Source organism: Anas platyrhynchos, chromosome 3 (assembly GCF_047663525.1).
Source record: "Anas platyrhynchos isolate ZD024472 breed Pekin duck chromosome 3, IASCAAS_PekinDuck_T2T, whole genome shotgun sequence".
Taxonomy (NCBI): Eukaryota; Metazoa; Chordata; class Aves; order Anseriformes; family Anatidae; genus Anas; species Anas platyrhynchos.
In genome coordinates this window covers 74,519,362-74,538,872 of record NC_092589.1, presented here as the reverse complement: position 1 = coordinate 74,538,872, position 19,511 = coordinate 74,519,362, and the positions used below count along the sequence as shown (strand labels likewise).

Genomic DNA, 19,511 nt, shown 5'->3' with positions numbered 1-19,511 from the left:
TCCAGGGGCAGCTGACCCCTTGGGTAGGTGACGGCAGTCACCTCAAAGCCACAGCAGAAATTGACGGCCTATTCAGATTGCGAATTAGGATGTCTTGATTCTGTGGTTTAAACCACTAGACCACACTCTTTCTGAAATAGGTAGGAATATTTGCATTTTTATATAAGGAAACCGAGGCACGGAGAGGGTATGCAACATGCCAGAAGCCACGTAAGAAGCCTGGGGCAGGGCTGAGAGCAGAGCCCAGGTTTCCTGATACTTGCACCTGTGACTGGCCGCAGCGCGCTGTGATGGCCCGGCAGGAAGAAACAGAGTTAAAAATTGAATTTGTTCTGAAAGTAAAGACTGTTCTTGCTTCAGTTGGTGTTTCCCATTATATCCAAAGCAAAGATAAAGTCAGATTCACTGCTGTGTCCCTAAAATCATTTTTTCTTTTCTTTTTTTTTTAACAGTTGGGTTTAGCAATGAATATCACTTTGGCACCTACCTCAGGAAATTGCTGGCCTTCTGCTAACCACAGATAGGGAGGCTAAAATAAGAGACTGCCCATCGAGAATATAATCCCTGTCTGCAGGGGGGCACAGAGATTTCTTCACCTCTGGGAGGCAGCCTGTAATTTGTAGTAACCAGAGCCCGAAACTTCTCACTTAGGTACAGCGCAGCATGCCAAAAATTAACCTGAACTGTAAGGAGGAGAAGAGTGGTCTTTAGCTGACAAGAAAGTTGGCCAGCTTGCTTGCGACAACTCCAGACATGTAGAAAATACATAAGAAGTTTTAAAGGGCATGGTAAAAATAAGATCTGGAAAACAGATATTTTCCTGTCTCCCTCTATTGCAAATGTGTTGGAAAAATGATATAATTCTACCTACTTTTATTTTAATAGAAAAAAAAAAAAGGGGGTCAGTAAGTCCTCTGAAAAGAGGCTAAAATAAAGGAAGATTGAGAGTTCATTGCTTCCATATTTTGAGCCTATGACTTCCAAAATCAAAGGCCTAGTAATCCTAATGGATTGACTTCCAAAATTCCTTGGATTTGTATTGCTGGACTTGTCTCTCTCCAGGGCTTAGCTGGATCCCTGCAGATAGATTTTCAGGTTTATATGCTGTAATTCCACTTAGTCCAGCTGTAAACTTGTGGTGGCTGAATTAATACATTATAGGGAAGCTAAAAAAAAAAAAAAAAAAAAAAAAAAAAGTATACCTACAAAACCCTTGGCTTGTATATCAAATCCTGAGGGGGGAAAAATGGGCATTTCAATTAGTTGGTTGTGTGGCCTGATTGAAGAACAGCCCTGTGGCTAACAAAGCTTTGTCTGTAGTATCAGCTTGCTCCTCATCCAACAGGACAAATAGAGTGGTTGGTCATTAACGGGCTAGCCATCGGGTAGGGGTTTTGTTCTTAAATGGGGGCTTTGTCTTATCCCTGCTGTTTAAGCCCTCTCCAAGCACTCCTCACCTGTCATATCTGTCATACATTTAATTCATCACGCTCTCTGGTCAAAAGCTACACTGATAGTATCAAAAGAAGAGGAGGGGGCTTCTTATAACTTTAGCGATCAAAGGAGATTACCAAGCAAATAAGATTTTAATGAAGACGGCAGGTTTGGAAAGGAGAATTTACTGCATTGTGCATTGCTAACACATAAAGGTTGGTTTTATCTGTATAGTGTTTGAGAGTGCAGTCCCGAGCTGTTACAGAAAGAAGGCTGGATAAATGTTTTGGTTTGTGGTTTTAATTACAATCACAGAGGAAGGAGATGGGGGGGGGAGGTGGAGGGGAGTTCCTTTTATTTCACTTTTAAAGGTCATATTTTTAATCTGTAAATATGATAAGCCTTTCAGACTCTTTAAACATAACAAGTCTTTGCAGTGATGACGAATACATCCACTGATTTTCCACCGAACTCATGCTGCCAGGCCATGACTCCCTGTTTCTCAGCCCAAGTTTCTGAACACCCCTTGCGGCTCCACAACGCGCTTGGCCTCGCTGCAGCTGCTTCAGAGGCAAGGCCGATGGGCAGCCCCGGCTCCGGGTCTGGGCACTAAGATATTCCTGTGGTCACACATGACGGCGGGACAGCATCTCCCAGGTAGCCATCCCCACGCCGGGGCAGCCGGGAGCTTTCCCGTGGAGGAGTTATCCAGCTTGGGACTGGCCATCCGGAACACCTCCTCCGTTTTCTGATAAAGTGGAAACAGCCGGCGGTGAATTATCTGTCCGCTCCCATAGCTACTGCAGTAGTCAAGTGCTTGAAGGGCCGGTCGTTCAGAGATTCAATTAGCAGGAAAGATGCTCTACTGCAAACATAAAGCCACAGTGCTTCAGCGGCTGGCCAGCATCCATACGTGGTATATAGCCAAACCTCCACTGTTAGCAGCACGACTGGGTGGCTTTATTTCTGCAGTTTTTCCTTGTGATGAAACCCTAAGCAGTTGCCGAAGGCTTTGAAGAAAGAACAGGTACCTATATTATTAGCACGGATGTTAACTTCTTTTATGTAAAGAGAGGGGGGAAGTGGCTGCCTGGCTTACTTTAAATTGAATTAGAAACCTGGGGTCCGGGACAGAGGTCACAAAAACATGTCAGAGCATGTCAGCCTTTATGGTTTTGGGTGGAAAACTCCAATTCTCACTTTCCACTGAGTAATACTGAGAGCTGATAATTTGTGTGGTTTTTAACCTGGCTATGAATGATGAATTATTTATTTAAAAGTGATAAACTATGGGGAGGTCCCTACGGCTGAGATGTTTTATGTTTAGCAAGGAGATGGGTCTCAGGCACCCTTCTGACATGGGAGTTACTTCCTTGCATTTTCACTTGAGGCTGGTATCCATCCCTGTAAGTTGCTTTTCTGTAGCCGCCAGGATGTGCTGATATGCAGGGCACAATGAACCAGTTTCACTGAGAGAGAGCTAAAAATCACGTTGTCATCTGGTGACATGAATTCAGCTGAAGCAGAGTCAGACCCAGATTTATTTGCAAGCAAAGACAGGATGAAGATACAGTCAGCATCAGTTCAGAAACTCTGCCTGAACCTTGCTTTGAGTAAGCGTGTCAGCAAATAGCTTCTAAACTGATTTACCTGAACCAAGAACGATAAAACCCATGCGTGAAAAGGGCCCGTATTTAACTAATGGTGTGAACAGGCAGTGTGGCCAGTTCAGCTTCAGCCCGGCAATCCCCAGCGCTCACATGTTCAGAGAAATGCTGGGAAGTGGTGCTGGGAAACTGGAAATGGAGTTCTGCTTAACTCTGCCCTGTAAACAGGGTTGGTCTGTGTGCCAGACGCAAACACATGAATTTACTGTTGGTTTAAGGACCTCCGTGCTATTATTCAGCTGGAAACTTCCCCCCACCGCAGTAGATTAAGGGGACCAGAGGCTGACTTATATCATCTTTCCCTTCACAAACGAGAAGCCCTGGGAAGTTACGTGGGTTACTTGAGGTATGGACCAGCCGGCTTGACTAATGTGTTCTGATTAGAGATCTTAAGAGGTATTTGCAGGACCAAAGCACTTATGTAAAGAAGTGTTTTTTAAAATAACATAAGTCCACATGACAGCATATAAAAGTCAAATGACAGGGCAATTCATGGGTTATTGTTACAAAACTAACCTTTCAAATGAGTTCCCAAAATACTCTGTGGTTGGAGTTTCACTTGAGGAATTTGCTTTTAAGCCACTTTCTCCAGGTTTTAAATCTGCCTACAGAAAACATCAAAAACTTTTTTTTTTTAATAGGAAAAGAGAGAAAGAAAAACAGCATGTTTTTTTTTTTTTTTTTTGTTCTGCATTAAAGTGAATGCTCTTGAAACATATCACCCCATACCTGACTGGGGGGGAAAAAAAGTCTACCTTCTGAAACTGGGCATCAGTTTTCTTCGACAGCACAAAAGCCACCGTCCCAACACTTAGCAATGCAACACGTCGCCTGCTCTTGCAGCTCATACTTTATTCTCTGCATCAAAGCTTTGGAAAGGGGGGGGAGAGAAAAAACAGAGAGTGAGAGAGCGAAAGAGACAAGCTCTTCAGAGCCTCTAATGACGCGTGCCAAACACGTGGAAGGTAAATCCCCTAATTCAGGCTATTCTTTCAGCATTCCCTGGCGGGCGGCCAAGCTAAATATTTCTGCCGGATAAAAAATGCACCCTTGCATGCGGCACTTTCTTAGCAGGATGGCTCTCGGGCTGTGGCGGAGGGGGCTTCTCCGGGGGAAAGCCAACATGTGTGTTCTCTTATCTATTTATTTATTTTATTAAAAGGGGGCTTTATGGGCTGTGATTGGATTAACTTAGTGAACCCGGGAGGAAGAGGAAAAACAAATTGGGAAGCTGGTTTAGCACCCCCACCTTTTTGTCATCTTCTTTTGGGATTTCCTGGCTGGCTGCCACCTTGAGCCTGTTGAATGTTCTTTAGATCAATCAATTAAAAAGGCTTTAATATTTGGGTGATTGGAACGCAACATATGGGCTGCTGGTGCGGATGTCATGTGGTGCATGTAGTTAATTGAAATGATTAATAGAGGTGTTAGTTTCTTCAAGACTAATTGAAGAAAGAATATAATTGGAAGCATGGACTAGCCATTATTGTTGGCTTTGTTTAACATATTGTGTCCCTTAAACACTTTTACGTGTTTATAAGCATTCAAATGGATTTTGTTTAGATTTCCCCAGCATGGGGATCAGCAAAATCATGTTTACTGTACATCCAAAAGTCAAATCTATTTTTATGTAAATCCATCTTAAAAATATATATATATTTCCATGTGTCTCAACTACTTCAATAACCACATTCAGAGAATATCTCTGAATTTCTGGTACCTGTTTGTCTTTAGACCCTTGATGGACTTAAACCAGGTTACCCTGCCTCCTTGTTATCTGTGTGGCTAATGCATCCATCCTCAGAAGCTGGCCATGAGTCTCTGCCGGCCTGCTAGCTCACTCCTCTCTCTGCAACAAGTCATGCTGATTTACACTCTTCTGGTGTCCTAGCACACTGTAAATGTGCCAGGTATTTTGGAGAAATTGCATCGAGATTGTACTACCCCACACCTTGTCAGCCTGACCATATTTCAAAGGATCCGGTTCTCCTGGCTTTAACTGACAGAAATAAACATTAAATGAGAGAAATTCAGAGGATTTAGCTGAAAGCAGTTCTTTTGGCTTCTCCACCTTCTTTAAGAACAGTACATGCCTTTTTTTTTTTTTTTTTTTTTTTTTTTCTGTAGTAGCAGTCTGAATTTTTACTGAAATTCTTAAGCTAGCATGAAATACAAAACCAAAGCTATGAACTGGCTGCAGAGGACATCCTGCAGCAAGGAGAGGGTGCAAAGGATGTGTCTTCTGACAGCAGTCCTGCTGAAAAGGGTAGCACTCAGGTTAGAAATGGGGAAACTAAGGAAACATGAAAATCTCTAGTCTGTAGTCAGTAAACAGGAGCTGGGCAGCGCTGCCCTCACCGCTCTGCTGTGCTCAAGGAAGCCTTCAGCTGGGGATTTCTTAAGACCGAAGATCATGGCTCAAATAACCTGTGAATCTGCTAGATGGTAAGTGGTTAGTTACCATGAAGGAAGAAAATCAGTTATTCATAATTTTAATGTTCTGGGAGAGGTCTGTCTTTCTGGAAAGCACATAGAGCTTGCTTTCTGTTGTTTTCGTTTGCATGTGTGGTGCAGCTTATGTACTTGTGCATCTTTTTCAGTAGCCAGAAAGCTAATTCTGCAACCCAGAATAAACTGAACAGAGAAGTGATAGATAAGTTGAGAGGGGCTTGTTGTTGGCTGAGAAGAAAAGAGTATAGGATGGTTTTAATATTCCAGAGTCTTCCCACACAGATTTCCAGTGATGCTTTGAAGGCAACTGTGTGTCTGCAAAGACTTTGAGCCTCCCCGGAAGATGTGGCCTGTCTTGTGTACAGATCTGAGCAAAGTGTTTGTAGAAAGGAAGTGGCTGTCCTGTACTGGGGGCTGAGAGGAAGGGAAGGCATTAGGTCTGATTGCAAGCTTCCCTTACTCCCTGTTGCCTGATTTGTGTGCGTATAGTGCTAGCGATTTGAGATGAGTATGCCATGGCAGGCTGGTGCAAATTAATCTTTCATTAACTAATTTCATTAGTTCGGACTTTTCTTTTTTTCATTATTATTTAGTGATGAGATTAGTCACCTAGGGATCTGGTTTTATTACATCAGACTACTGCAATTAGATAGTCACTTACTTATTTTTTAATCTTAAGAGTAATGAAGAATGGTAGCATCAGCATTTCTGCTGCCTTCATTGCCGCTCAGGATTTAGTACATGGAAAGGAGCACATTATGTAAACCTACTGGAGCAGGAACATCCTCTTCTTCTTTATCAAACCTTGTCATCTTTTATAACTGAAAGAATTCTTGTCTGTTTGGCCTGGGCCACTGAAAGAGGAATAGCAGGCCAAGGAAATAGGTTTTAAATCTTTGCACATGCATTATATGTGATTTGTGCATTAAGTTTATATTCTCATTCTCAAACAAAGGACAATTTTCAATAACATATCCCCAAAATTAACCCCAGCAAACTAATCTCTAACATAAGTGGGGCTGGTAGCATCACCAATTGTGAAGATGGATTGACCGTTTGCATTAGGAGACCCTACTTCTAGGTGTTCATAAATCTACCAAACTTGTGGCTCAGTTATTTCTTACATGTCACTTGCTTTGTACTGTATCTTCCCTCAAACCCTATTCTGCCATTTCCAAGAACTTGGCTATGGGAAAAAAAACGGTGTTGCTGACACGAGGAGTGTGATGACTTTTCCTTTGAAAACTGATCTCCACCGTGACAGTCCCCAGTTCCTGGGGCAGGAGTCTGAATGACAGGTTCAGCCTGTGTGGGGAAGGGGACAGCGTTTGTGGTTGGAGAGAGCAGTGGCCATTGCTGTCAGGGATGCTCCAACACCGTCCCTGACTGGCAAGCCAACAGCCCTGGGGCTGTAGGAGGGCATCACAGCTCTTTTCAGAGTGTGAATGCTTTTGGGTGTAGGATGGAGTGCCTGAACTGAGAGCTGAAGAGCGGTTGTTTGGTGCTTGCCTACTGCAAACTGTCCTCAGCCAGGAGAACCACAAAAAGGAGCTGTTTTAAAAGCCTGTAGACAAAAGCTGAACCTGGAGGGGATTATAAAGGAGAAGAGCCTGTGCCTAGAGATCAGCAGAGTCAGGGACGAGGGAAACTGAGAGTAAGGTTGGTACGAGATCGAGGGATTTATCTTTATGGGTTATTGTAGAAGAAGACGAGCGAGCTCGGTGTTAAAAGCGGGTGGGATGTAAGCCAGCTCTGATCCAAAAGCTGCCTGGCTGCATTAGCACGGTGCTAAGCCCAAGCTAATATATCCGGCTTCTCACCAGGGCTTATTAGCTCGGGCTCAGTGCCATACTAACAGAGTCACAGGGCTTGCAGTTGGCTGGGCACCATGCCTGCTCCGAGTGTGCCCTGAGCTCAGCGCTGCAAGCCTGCCGAGGAGCACCAGGAGATGCCTGGAGCCCTGACTACACCACGATGCTGCTCAGGTGGAGGAGGCCAGGCTGGGAAGGGGCAGGAGGGGATGGGGGCGTTCTCAGATCAGGAGGAGAAGGGGGAGTAGCTGAGGAAACAGGAGGAACTGAAACCGGCTTGGTGAGAAGACCCAGCACAAGGAGTTTGGGTGTGGGAGAGGAGATGGGAGTGACTGGAAAGGGAAACTGCAAGAGGGTAGGGGAAGGACAAGATGAGGGCTTGCTGGGCAAGGAAACTAGTCAAAAGTCTGCGCCAAAGTCTGGAAGATGGAGTGAGATGGGAAGAGAGGAAGGGAGGAACAAACTCCACACCAAACCTGGAATGCAACCAAGATGCCTGACAGCAGCTGTTTCTCTGCTTCCAATGACCCCCTGGGGAAGCCAACCAGCAGAAGTGTCCTATCCCAGTGCTCGTGCTGGCCTTGCCAAAAATCCCTATGTCATTGCTCAGAGTTGGGTCTGTCAGCTACCCTGGCAGAGGTCTGTCCATGGCAGATGAGTATCCTAGCTGCTGGTGATCTGTGTGGGTGTTGGTGTGATGCCAGGTCATGGGATCTCCACTTTTGCTATTTTCAGTTTTAAAAATTAGGAAACTAAACAAAAACTGTTGAAAAAAAAATTACTAAAATTGCAAACTCAAATTCTCCAGAGTTTTTAGGTTGTTTGCCTAACCTCAGTCTGATCCTTTTGTGCATTCTGATACAGTTGTTAATTACTCATTTAATTACTGTTGTTTTTTTTTCCTTTTTACCGGTTACTTGCCTCATTCAAGAATGAGACAAGCTTGCTAGGGTGGTGTAATAATACGTTGATTTGAAGATACCTCTTGCCCCCATCTCCTTCACCACAGTGTAAGGAGGTATGAAGGCAGGTGCAGGGAGAAGTGCTGCAGGGGAGCTCTGCTCCGAGGAACTCAACGCTGTTTCTGCTCATGGTTCTGAGTAAGTCTCACAGCAGTTCACCTCCACAAAGTGTTTTGTAGGTGCTCATCAGTTTTGGTGTCTTCTGGGTGTTTGATTCGAAGCCCTGCAAAATACAGATCTGTCATGGATGCCAGTAAGAGAAACGCTTTGAACTGAGAAAGTAAAGCGTAGTGCTGAGTAAATCAGCTGCTCTGCATCCCAAAATTAATGTCTGCTTTTGATGTTAATGTCATTGCGTCCCTGTACCCCTTCCGCTGAGCAAGAATAGCAATAATACCTTCATCAGCATATGGGGGAGGTATTGTGAAAATCAGATTAGTCATTATTTGATATTTGTGAGGCATTCAAGGAGTGCTGTTGTGATGAACAAAGTGGAAAAATACAAAACAAAATTGCTTAGTTTGCCTTCCATTTGAACAGTTTGCGGTAAAAAGAAGGCACTGGGCCCTTCAAGGAGAAGAAGGAGAGAATAAATCTGGAAAATGACTTTTTAAGTCAGCACTCTTCTTTCTAAACACCGAATGAGGAAGCAATCTGGTGGAAAAGAAGGTGGTGCTTGCTACACCAGGAGGGCAGGATGAAGTTTCTGACTTACTCTCTACCGAAGACTGGAAAGAGTGCCTGGTTTTGCATGAGAATAGTCTCAATTCCCTTTATTTTGGAGTGTCTGTCTCACTGCAAAGCACGGCTTCTTCTTACATGAGTAGGTTGTCTTGCAAGGCGGATGGCTCACGTTGGGTTTTTGTAGAACCTTGATTCAGCTTCAGGGAAGGAGGAATGAAGAAGCAGAAGAGTGAACTTCTGGCAGCTGAAACCCTCCTTTCCCTGTGTTTGAGCAATCTGAGCTCTTATGAAACCTTTTGAAATCTCAGTTGCTGATGTCTTTCTGACCCCCAAAATTATTCTTGTGCAAATGTTGACACCCAGCAGGGATGATATCACTGACTTAGGAAAACACATCTAGCTTATCAGAAGCTGCAGGATTCCAACAATGTACTGGCAACACCAGCCTTTCTTTTTTTTTTTTTTTTTCTTTTCTTTTAATTGTTTGCTGTTAGTTGGCAGATGGTATTGTGAATCAGGTTATGCATATCTGAGGGTGCAGAATAGTTTTTCAGTTCATACAAAGCCGAGCCCGTGTCACACACCAAACTGGTTTTATCCTCTCGTCTTCTGCGCGTGAATTTTCTGTGAGCTTATGATTTTGCTATGTTTGCTAATTTTATGTTGACAGTTTTAATTACACACTCCCGGAGTGTATAAACACAACAAGAACTAGATCTGACCTAGAAGCAGGTCTCAGTGCAAACAGGCATATTTTCCAATTGAATACAGGCTTTGTGTAATCTGCTGTGTGGGTTGGACCCATAGCTCACCGAAATCAGAGGACATCAAAGCTTCTCCATCGACTGCCTTTTCAATCAGTCCTTAATTGTTGTTTTATTGCCGATTCTGACACTAAATTTCTTTGATTTGATTGCTGAAGGAAAAAGAAGTGAAAGTGGGGGGAAAAAAAACATCAGGAAAATTTCGAGGCTGGGGCCTCCCATGTCATGCCATTAGACAACAGGCAGGGAAAAGGGAGCGATTACAGCCCATTGCTCTGCAGACACGTATAAGGCCAGAAAATGACTTTAAACTTCATTTTATGTCTTACTTTTTTAGAGTTACAAGGTAATTCCAAAAATGAAAGTGTATTTATGTGCAGCATGGGTACTGCTGTGCATAGGAGGAAGGAGCTGCCCTCTAATAAACTGGTGCAAAACCAGAAGAGTCCAGTTGGCCCAAAAGTGACAATTTTGAGCTCTGCTGCTCGGAGTTTGGGGTTTTGCTTTTTAAATTAAAGGCGTGGCCAAGTGTTCATTATCCCGATGATAAAAGCGGTAAAAATAGGTGCGAAACGGCTCTTGTGCAATGCTGTAATTTACCTTTATTTTAAACTGGCTTACACATCTTAATACATTATGACAATCAGAATTATCAGGCCACCAGGCGGAGAGGAGTTTGTTTTGTTAATTGCTCTTGTTAAGCCTAATTACAGAATGGGGTGGAGTGGATGCGAGGGGAGGGAGGAATCTGCTAGCAAGAGGAAATTCTCAAATCCTCGGAGCGGTTCCAGGCAGTGCGTGCCGGGCAGCGAGGGCGCGGGTGCGTGCTGTGCGTGCCCGGGTGTGCGCGGGCACCGGGACCAGGACGAATGTCAGGCTTTCCCTGCGGACTAACATCCCGAGATGCATGAGCTGGAGGTGGGGAACCCGCTCTGTGTGGACACATGAAGGTACAGCTAAACAAAGAGACGGGCTGTGGTTTCCTTTATGTATTAACTCCTTTCTATTTTTCCTTTTCTCTCTTATTTTTTTTCTTTTTTAGTTTTTCTTTGAGCGATGTCAATTACTTATTTTGCTGTTCTTTTGTGAGTTTCGTGTTTGGTTGAGTGTCAGATTGGTTTGCTGATGTGACATGCCATCCTCTGATGTTACGGGGTTGCCGGCACAATATCGGTGTACATAGCTATGGGTTGGTATCCTAAAGCCCTTTGAACCACCTTCCCCATGGCTGCAGCAGAGAAGTGCCACCCCAAAATTGCATTGTTTTGACTTTTCAATGGGAAGCATGTGTCCACAGAGCCCCTTCTGCCCAGCAGGATTTCGTTTTGTTTGCGTGCCCCACATTAGGCTGCTGGCGACGTGCCGGGGGCTGTGCCTGCCCTGCTCTGCCAGCCCACTCGGCATCCTTGAGAGCCTCCTGGCCAGAAGTTTCTGATAAGGTGGTTTGGAGCAGGCAAAATGTAAAGCCGGCGATGATATAACAAATCTGTGATCTTCTCTGGGGTATGTTACCTGACTTGTTTGCTGCCAAGGTGGTTTTATTGTTTTGGCTACTGGGTGGAGGGAGGGGACTAGGAGAGCAGAGGAGTCACGCTTTTGTTTTGTTTAATTATAATGTATGCTTTTAATAAAACCTTTTAGTGCCGGGAATTAAATGGCACTGCAGCGCTGCACAAGAAGAAAAATGCTACTGCTGTCGTAGCTGACAGCTGAGTGGTTAGGTGGCCAGCGTGGGGCTGAGCCTCAGGAGCCCTTTCTGTGCTGGCTGGAGATACTGCCGGGTAAATGTGTTTACTTTTTCCGTAGTATTTATACTAGTTAATGTGTCGCACTAGATAAATCTACTTCCTGAGTCCATCTTTCAGCTTGCTCTCTCCCCCTTCCCAATTGACAAATGGTTTGAGTTTGACACTGTTTTATCAGTTGAGCCCCTGCTGGGTGCTGCATGCCTGCTAGGTTTTGCTTTATCGTGAAAAGTGAATTATCTGCAATATTTTGTTACCGTCTAACTAGCAGTTGGCAGGCTTTCATAGAGGAACTGATTTGGATTTCAGCACGGGGAGGCTGTTGTCTTTCTCTGCAAAGCCCCGTTGTTGCTCTCCAGGAAAACAAAAGATCCCGGAGCTTTCTGCACCGCAATCTGCTGCTGTCCCACTTTCAAGGAGGTGTTTTGTTTGTTGCGGCAGCTTCCTATCTGAAAATGATAAATCGACGGACGTGTGCGCTGCTCTAAACCTCTGTCTCCAGGGCTTTGTGTTCACTTAGGGTAAAATACATTATTTTGTGGTAGCCTCCGGTGTGATTTAAACTTCGTTTAAAGATTACAAAGCAAAAGGGAAAGCATCAACATCTTTAGCAGTGGTAGTTTGATGAGGAATAGCTGTCAGAAGAACTCTACTGACTTACCTCAAGTGGGTTTCAAATGCATTAGGGATTCATTAATATTAATAGTAGGATGGACATTTCCTGCATTCGTTTGACATCTTCCACTCTCTCTTTTTTTTTTTTTTTTTAAGAGCAACTTGGAGTGCAGTTTTAACACTTATTCAAGTTAATACAAGGATGATAAGCTAAAGTTAAACAGAAGGAGACCCCTGAGTGTGTGGGGTCGGTCTCTAGGAGTCCTGGAATTCGGTGCTGTGCTTCACAGAGAGATTGTGGTAAACGGCGGGGCAGTTTGCGAAACGGGTCCACTGGGTCCAGTAGGAACCAGAAGAAACTGGTGTGAGATCCCAGTTCTGGGAGGGTGACTGGAGGGTTGCTATTGAAGCAGCATGTAAGCATTAATAACCGTACAGATTTCTAAAGCGAGCACGGTGGCAGCTTGTTTGTACGTTCAGTGGTGAAAAAGGAAAAACCAAGCCATTTTTCAGTCTCAAAATGTCTAGCGAGGTTGGCTGAACGGTTCAGCATGAAAAATGAGTGAATCCAAGGTAATTTACATTTGTTTTCTATCTTTGAAGTCCAGCGATGCACATTTTTATCATTCTGCTCTGTCACTGGTAGGATTCCAAGCCTTCTCCAGAAAAAAAAAAAAAAAAAATTAGAAAGAAAAAAGGGAATTTGAAAAAAACACCAAATACCTTTGAGAGGTAATACAAAACCGGGAACACTGTCAGCACCAGGAGGAAACACGTAATGGCGATGATCGTTTTTCAGTGTCCTGCCCAGCACATCACAGCGCGACCCTCTGGGCCCTTCAGCTAGGGAGAGCTCCTTGCAGCACAGCAAAGCAGGGACTTGCTTGCCATAGAAAGCGTAGCTGAGAGCTGCAGCCCGTGAAACGTCAAAGGAAAAGTGTAAGTCCACACAAAGCGCCTCGTCTGGCAAAACTGGTGATGCAGCAGCCAGAAATACAGCAGCGCACACGAGTTTGGCAGCTCTTCCTGACAGGGTGATTTGAATGGTCGGTGTGCGTCTGCTCTACTTGTTGAGCCTAATGAAAAGTACAGTTTAATCACTGGTGTGCCAAATTGAGCATGATTAGCTGTTATTGCAGATTAGTGCATTGTCTGGGGCTCCAGAATTATTGATCCGGGTGCTGTGTGCTGATGTTTTCCGTGCCCTCTGCCGTAACCTCTTCTTAATGCCTCGGGGAGGGGAGCAGGGAAGGAGAGGAGGAGGGAAGTCCAGATGGGAAGAAAACAGGTCCTGAAAAGACCACATAGGAACTAGGTCAGGTACTCTGGAGATTAAAGAAGCATGCTTCATCCCTGGACGCAGGAGGCAGGGACAAGTAGCATACAATTACGAGGAATTAGAACGGCAACAAGTAGTGCAGATTTATCAGCTTTAATTGTCTATTGTCAGGACAGAGCCCTTCTTGTAGATCAGGCGCTGCCAATGCTTTAATACCTCTAATGGACTCTCTATTGTGGGATTATCTCTCCTAAGGACAATGTCTTTCTTTCAAACTAGTTGTTTTGGGAGAGAAAAAAAAAAAAAAAAAAGGAAAAAAAAAAAAAAGGAGCTGCAGCCCTAGGTTTTTTCTCTCTGCGGCTTGTCCCATTCTGCAGGAAGTAGCCAAGAGCCCAGTGCTGCTCTTCTGTCAGCAGCACCAATTCCTGCAGGGGAGCCGAGAGATACCTATTGAACATTAACCCCCTTTGCTCCACCTTCCCCAGCGAGCTCCTCCAGAAACAATAGCGGGTTGATAAAGAGCAGATAAGCAAGGACACAGGGCTTAAGAATCTCTCGGCTATCTTTATTTTAAAAGCTTTCCTGGGTTTTGCAAAGTAAACATTACAACATTTAAAGAAGGATAAGGTGTCAACTGTTTAATGAGAAGTGGTGTTTAATAGCAGAGGAATTCTTCCCTCCCCCACGCAACACACAGGTATGAAAAGACTGTTATTTCACCACTGTGGGCTAGGAAAGGTGGAGAAATGACAACTGTACTCTGAGAAGCTTAAAGTGTGGTCAGTCAGCCCGTCCCAGCCAAATTCCCTAACCGGTGACGTGCTGTCACTCTTTTGAATCCTTTGGTCCTAGGTGCGTGGTAGCAGCATTGCTGGGTCCCTGATAATCTGTGGATAAATATTTTCATTTCCACCGTATGCATTTTGTCATGGTGCGGAGCTGTTGTTTTCGTTAATCTGTTTTGAAATGTGCTCAGTGGCCAGTCCTTTGTCTGAGAAGAGTGGCGTGGTTCCTCCACCCATGGATCTCACCCTGTTTCAGCTCTGCTCACCAGCTCCACGCAGCCCAGCAGCCCGGGGAGCACTTGAAATGAAACCAGAACGGTGCAGGGCCAGAGTCTGAAGTTTCACTGAGGTTCACCATGGTCCAAATGAGGAGAGGATGCCCTAAAACGTGTCAGGATTGTCAGGTTGGGAAGAGGCAGTTAAGTTGAATTCGTGCAATTAATTCTGAGCTGGCTTTGTTACTTCAGATTGCTGTGAGGTGGGTGCAGGGCTGACAAGACTGACATATTCATAGGAGTGACACCTCTAATATATACATGCATGTATAGCATCCCATCCCTCTTCCATAACGCTTGGAAATTAGGAAAATTTCCCCAAACACACCTCCTTTATCATGCTTGTGCTCTGATACCAGTGCGGTTGGTAAGTGGTTGGAATGGGCCAAGCTGTTTTAATTCATTTTTCCACAGGCTTGGTTGCTACAGGCAGAATATTCAGAAATTTGGAAGGTAGATTTTTGTGCTCGGGTTTTCTTGTCCAGTATAAATCTGAGTTGGTAGAAGCACACAAAGACAACACAAGTGTTGTGTGGGCTCCTGGCTGTCATCCCTACTCTCCCAAGACCACCATTACTCCCAAGCGTGATGGGAAGGCTGCTGGTCACCAAGAGGAAATCATCTGTGGTCCTCACTGTGAGACATTTCCCTTCTCATAAAGGTCAGGGAGAAGGCTCCTTACATTAGTCAATTCTCCTCTTCCAGCCCCTGAAGTCTGTTGCCTTCTCCTACTCTGAAAAAAAAAAAAAAAAGTGCAATGACAAAGCTGCTGCTGCTGTTGCTGGTTTCTCAATACCTTCACCCCAGCTTGCCTCCTGGGAAACAAGAGCGAGTGGCTTCACACTGTTTCGTCTTTGCTGCCTGGCTGTGTTCACAGCAACGAGAAGCCCAACTTCTCACGGTGACTTCTCACCCTCCTGACAGCATGCCCAAACAACCTCGGCTCCTTTTCCTCAAACTCGAGCCCCAACAAGAGGAAATGGCTGAAGTTTACTTCTCGCTTCTGCGTGCTGCAAGGCTGTTTTTTCCATTCAGCGAGGGCAGTTTGGGCTTATTCAGAAGTCATCTGAACAGTATTTTTAATAAGGCATAGCTGGAAACAGAAAGGGACATGTATTTTAGTTCAGCTCCTTTTTTTCTCTGTTTAATGAAAATTTCCTTAGAGGTTAGAAGAGCAGTGAAATCAAAGGAGCCACCAAGGCTTGCACTAGGCAGTAGCTGAGAGTGCAGCCAAAAGATCTGCTCGTGCTATTGCACGGCAGAGACAAAAATAAACGTAAAGGCATTTGGAAGTGCTAGGAGGCAATGACCAGGGTGCTCTGTAATTAAAGGCAGTCCCTGAAAGCTGCATGTACTAATTCAAAAGCCTCCTGGCTACAACATACACCACCCCAAATGCCCTTGCAAAAACCTTCATGTAGATTCAATCGTAATTTTAATTTCTCTCCTTATAGGCAGTCCCAGGCTGGAGTAGTCCAGGGCATACAAAGCCTCTGAGATCATATCTGAAGCCTATAGGCTGTGTTTTGCAAAGGTCAGGCCACTGTGTGAGAAGAAGGCTTTAGCTCGTCCCGTCACACAGTCGCTGGGCTGTGCTGGGTGTCTTTTCCCCGGCTCTGGCAGTGGCCACGTTTTCAGAACCGCGGCCCCGAAACGTGAGCGTATCTCAGCAGATCTTGAAAGAGGCTCTTCTGCGAGTTTTCTTTCTCAGTTGGCTTTTGAAAGATGTGCAGTCGTGCGACTACATCGTGTACCTTCCCCGAGTAATGACCACAACTGGTCCCCAAATGTTTACCAGCACAAGGATGCCTACATGCAGGAAGTGGGAAATGGGGGTGGGTCTGGTAGTTACCCTTGATGTGGTCAATCTGCCACTGACCTTGTTTGGGGAAGGGGAAGGGGAGGATGTGAAAATGAGACTGCGCTTTAATCTCTCGTGTGCATTTTATCTCCCCTCCGACTTTCTGAAGCAGTTTCATCTATTAGAGCCAGCTCCCTTCCCTCCTTCTTCCCCTTACAATTACAGCTCTCGCAGGCGCAGGGAGAACAGCAGCAGCAGCAGCAGCTGAGGCTGAGGCGCGCCGGCTTGTTGTTGAGCTGAAGTGGTGATAGCATCAAAGGAAATGGATGGGGATTTCTGAGATCAGAGCTGTTAGGGCCATTCATGATTTGTTGCCAGGCTGAAAGCTGCTGCAGAGAGAGCTGCCTAAGAAATGCTGATTAATAAGGTAATTGAGGTTTTCTATGAGCGAGAAGGAAAAAATGAAAATGTGACTAAAAATGTTCTTTTTTGAAATGAACAACAGTTTGAGATTGCACATTCCAGACAATAGCAGCTACTGCTATGAAAGATTTTTTATAAAAGAGCAGAAAACTGCTGGTTGAGTAGGGCGTCTTTTTATGTTTCTCTGTTAAGGAGGAAGGTCAGAAGGTCAATCTATATATTTCTTAATAGCAGAGATTCTTTTATGATTCTGACTTCGGCACACATTCTTAGCAATTTGTTTCTGTCTCTTCTTTCTTGATAAACTCACTTTTATTCCAGATCAGACACCGCTAGGCTAGCCCTGCGTGCCAGCGAAATCCCTTCTGCACCACTGTAGTTCTGGGATCAGGCTGCTCTCAGCTTCGCTGAAACACCTGGAGCTAATTTCGGGCTAGCCTCAGAGTGTGCCACGGAGTTATTTGAAGTCCGTGCACTGCACGGGCTGCACTCGCCTCCCCTGGCCCTGGGGAGAGATCTGTACTGACCTGTGATATTGCCATTCTCCTGTTGTCCTGATGGATATTTCACCTCATCTGATCTGATCTGTTCTCTTCTTCTCCTCTGGCCCCAAAAGCATTTTCAGTTCCTTGAAAGAGAGATTTGCTTTTCTCCAGCTTTCCTTCACATTAAGAAGATCAGGCTGTGAAGGAAATGCATCAACCTTTTTTTTTTCTTTTTTTTTTTCTTTTTTTTTTCTTGCCCCCTCCTTTCTTTTTTCAAGCTAACAGGGAAGTGAAAAGCTCTGAAACAGCTGCCTCTCAAAGTGAGACTATTTTTTGGTAAAATAATCACCTTCAGTATGACTACATTGTTTTTCTGTTCTATGCGGTGTGACTCAGCATCAGTTAATTAACCCAATCAAGTAGGCCGGATTTCTCTCCTTTAATGAATGGTTCTTCCTACTTCAGAGCCTTCCTAGACCTCGTTTTGGATGTGCCTCGGTTTTACTGTGTATATCCAATTACGTTTACATCCCGCAGCCCAGTGCTCGGGCCACCTCTCTTGTGGAATTACGCAGGGGTGGAAGTTAAGCCAGGACACTCGCTTGCGAGCAGTTGCCCTACTTATGTCTGCTGCCACGAGCCCTCCTGTGCTAGAGCCTTCGGAAGGTCTTTACCCAGATATACTATTCTCGGCATCGCAGGCCAAAAATGGCAAGTAAATCCTTTTCGCCCGACTTTTTATCAGGGGGAGGAGGAGCAGGTTAAGGGAAAGGGATATGTGTGTACACCTGTCAGAGAGACTGGCAGGCATCCGGCTGCGTAAAACGTGCTCTTTCCTCCTTTCTCCCTCCTGTAAAGAAATACATAACGTCCCGATCGCCCCGAAATACAAGCATGTGTTTGTTCAGAAGAGGAATGTGAAACGAAGTGTTGGGGAAGCAGTGAGAAATATGTTTTCAGACATGATACAAGAAGGCGAGGTAGGAGAGTTGCCTCTTGGAGAACCAGCTCGTGTTTGCAGTGGGCTATGGACGGCTATAAATGGAGCTGTGCATCATTGTTCCTCTGGGCTGGAGGATTCCTCACTGAAGGGACAGGACCACTGAAGGAAGTAAGGCATCTGGTTGTTGTGTAATGAGAAGCAGGAATGCTCTTAATAATAAACAAACAGGACATTGTATGCCATCATCACAGGATGTCCTTCCTTCAGCCAACATGCTGACTTGGGTCGGAGGAAGAAATGGGGTTCAGGGTCCGCTAATTACTATTCCACCCCTCCTTCCACGGCCAGCATGCTCCCAGATCATCCCTTGCCTGTTGCCTTTCACAAGGACCAGTGCTGATTTTTATTTTTATTTTTATTTTCGTTTTACCACACTGCAAAAGAGGTGTCAAGGTTTAAAATGCCGCCTGCTTTGCCTTTCTCTCCCGAGCTTCCCTGTTGTTCTGTTGGGAGAGGGAGATTTTATTTAAAGGAAGAAACAGAGGGGTTTTTCCTCATTCCTTTCACAAACGTTGATTAGAAGGAGGGTCTAGAAAGGCATAAAATCAAAACAACGAGGCTCCTGGATTGGGCATATCAAAACTCTGTAATCTCTCCGATTTGACAGTAGGGGCTTTAAAGCAGCGTTTCAACCCCCTGCTCTGTAACCTGGAAGGCATTTGGAGGTGCAATTTTTAGAGCATCCTGTATACTTAAAGGGGAGGGGTGGGGGTGAAACGGGGACCTTTGGGGCTGTGGGATTCAAACAGCACGGAAAAAAAAATGAATGTCTGGCAGTAAAAGGGGTGTCCCTGCGTGGGGAAGGGGTCCCCGTGTGGGGAAGGGGTCCCCTGGTAGCAAAAGCAGCGGCGGCTCCCGGCTCTCCCCAGCCGTTCGGTCCTGCTGGCCGGGCAAAAAAGAGCAAAAAACCTCCGAAAAGGGGGCAAAAGGAGCAAAAGGAGCCGCGTTTGCCCGGCTCGGCGCCGAGGGCTGGGGCTGCAGGTATCGCCCCACCTCCCGCGGGCGGCCGGCGGCGCACCCGGCGGGCGGCTGATTGGGAAGCCGGGGCAGGGAGGGAAGGGGAGCGGGGCTGCCGAGAGCTTTGCTGGCGCACTCAGCCCTCCAGTGTTTCCGAGAGGCAAAAGCAACGAGCGCGGCGGGCAGCACCTGTCTGCGGCGGGAGGAGGAGCGGCAGGGAGCGGAGGCGCTAGGTGTGAGTCAGTCTCCCGGGGACCCAGCGGCTGGAAGGAAGGAGAAATGTTTACTCGGTAGATATGAGCCAGGCTCGCCTCGGACGGGGGGCTTCTGCTGGGAAACGCTCGCCGACTCAGCCCCGGTAAGGAGCGCG

General features: G+C 45.6%; 1 protein-coding gene across 5 annotated transcripts in view; it reads left to right on the top strand.

Annotated features, from left to right (window-relative positions):
* PRDM1 (PR/SET domain 1) overlaps positions 1 to 19,511 on the top strand; it is a 111,098-nt gene that overhangs the window by 67,102 nt on the left and 24,485 nt on the right. The window contains exon 1 of one of the 5 annotated variants that reach the window (XM_072036147.1): positions 10,571 to 10,723. The exons of 3 other annotated variants lie outside the window; for them this stretch is intronic. In XM_072036147.1, coding sequence (XP_071892248.1) covers positions 10,718 to 10,723 — 6 coding nt within the window. In that variant the 5' untranslated portion in view covers positions 10,571 to 10,717. Of the gene's footprint in view, positions 1 to 10,570; positions 10,724 to 19,366; positions 19,500 to 19,511 lie in introns of those variants that run through there. One more of the 5 variants, XM_038177116.2, reaches the window with a different exon arrangement.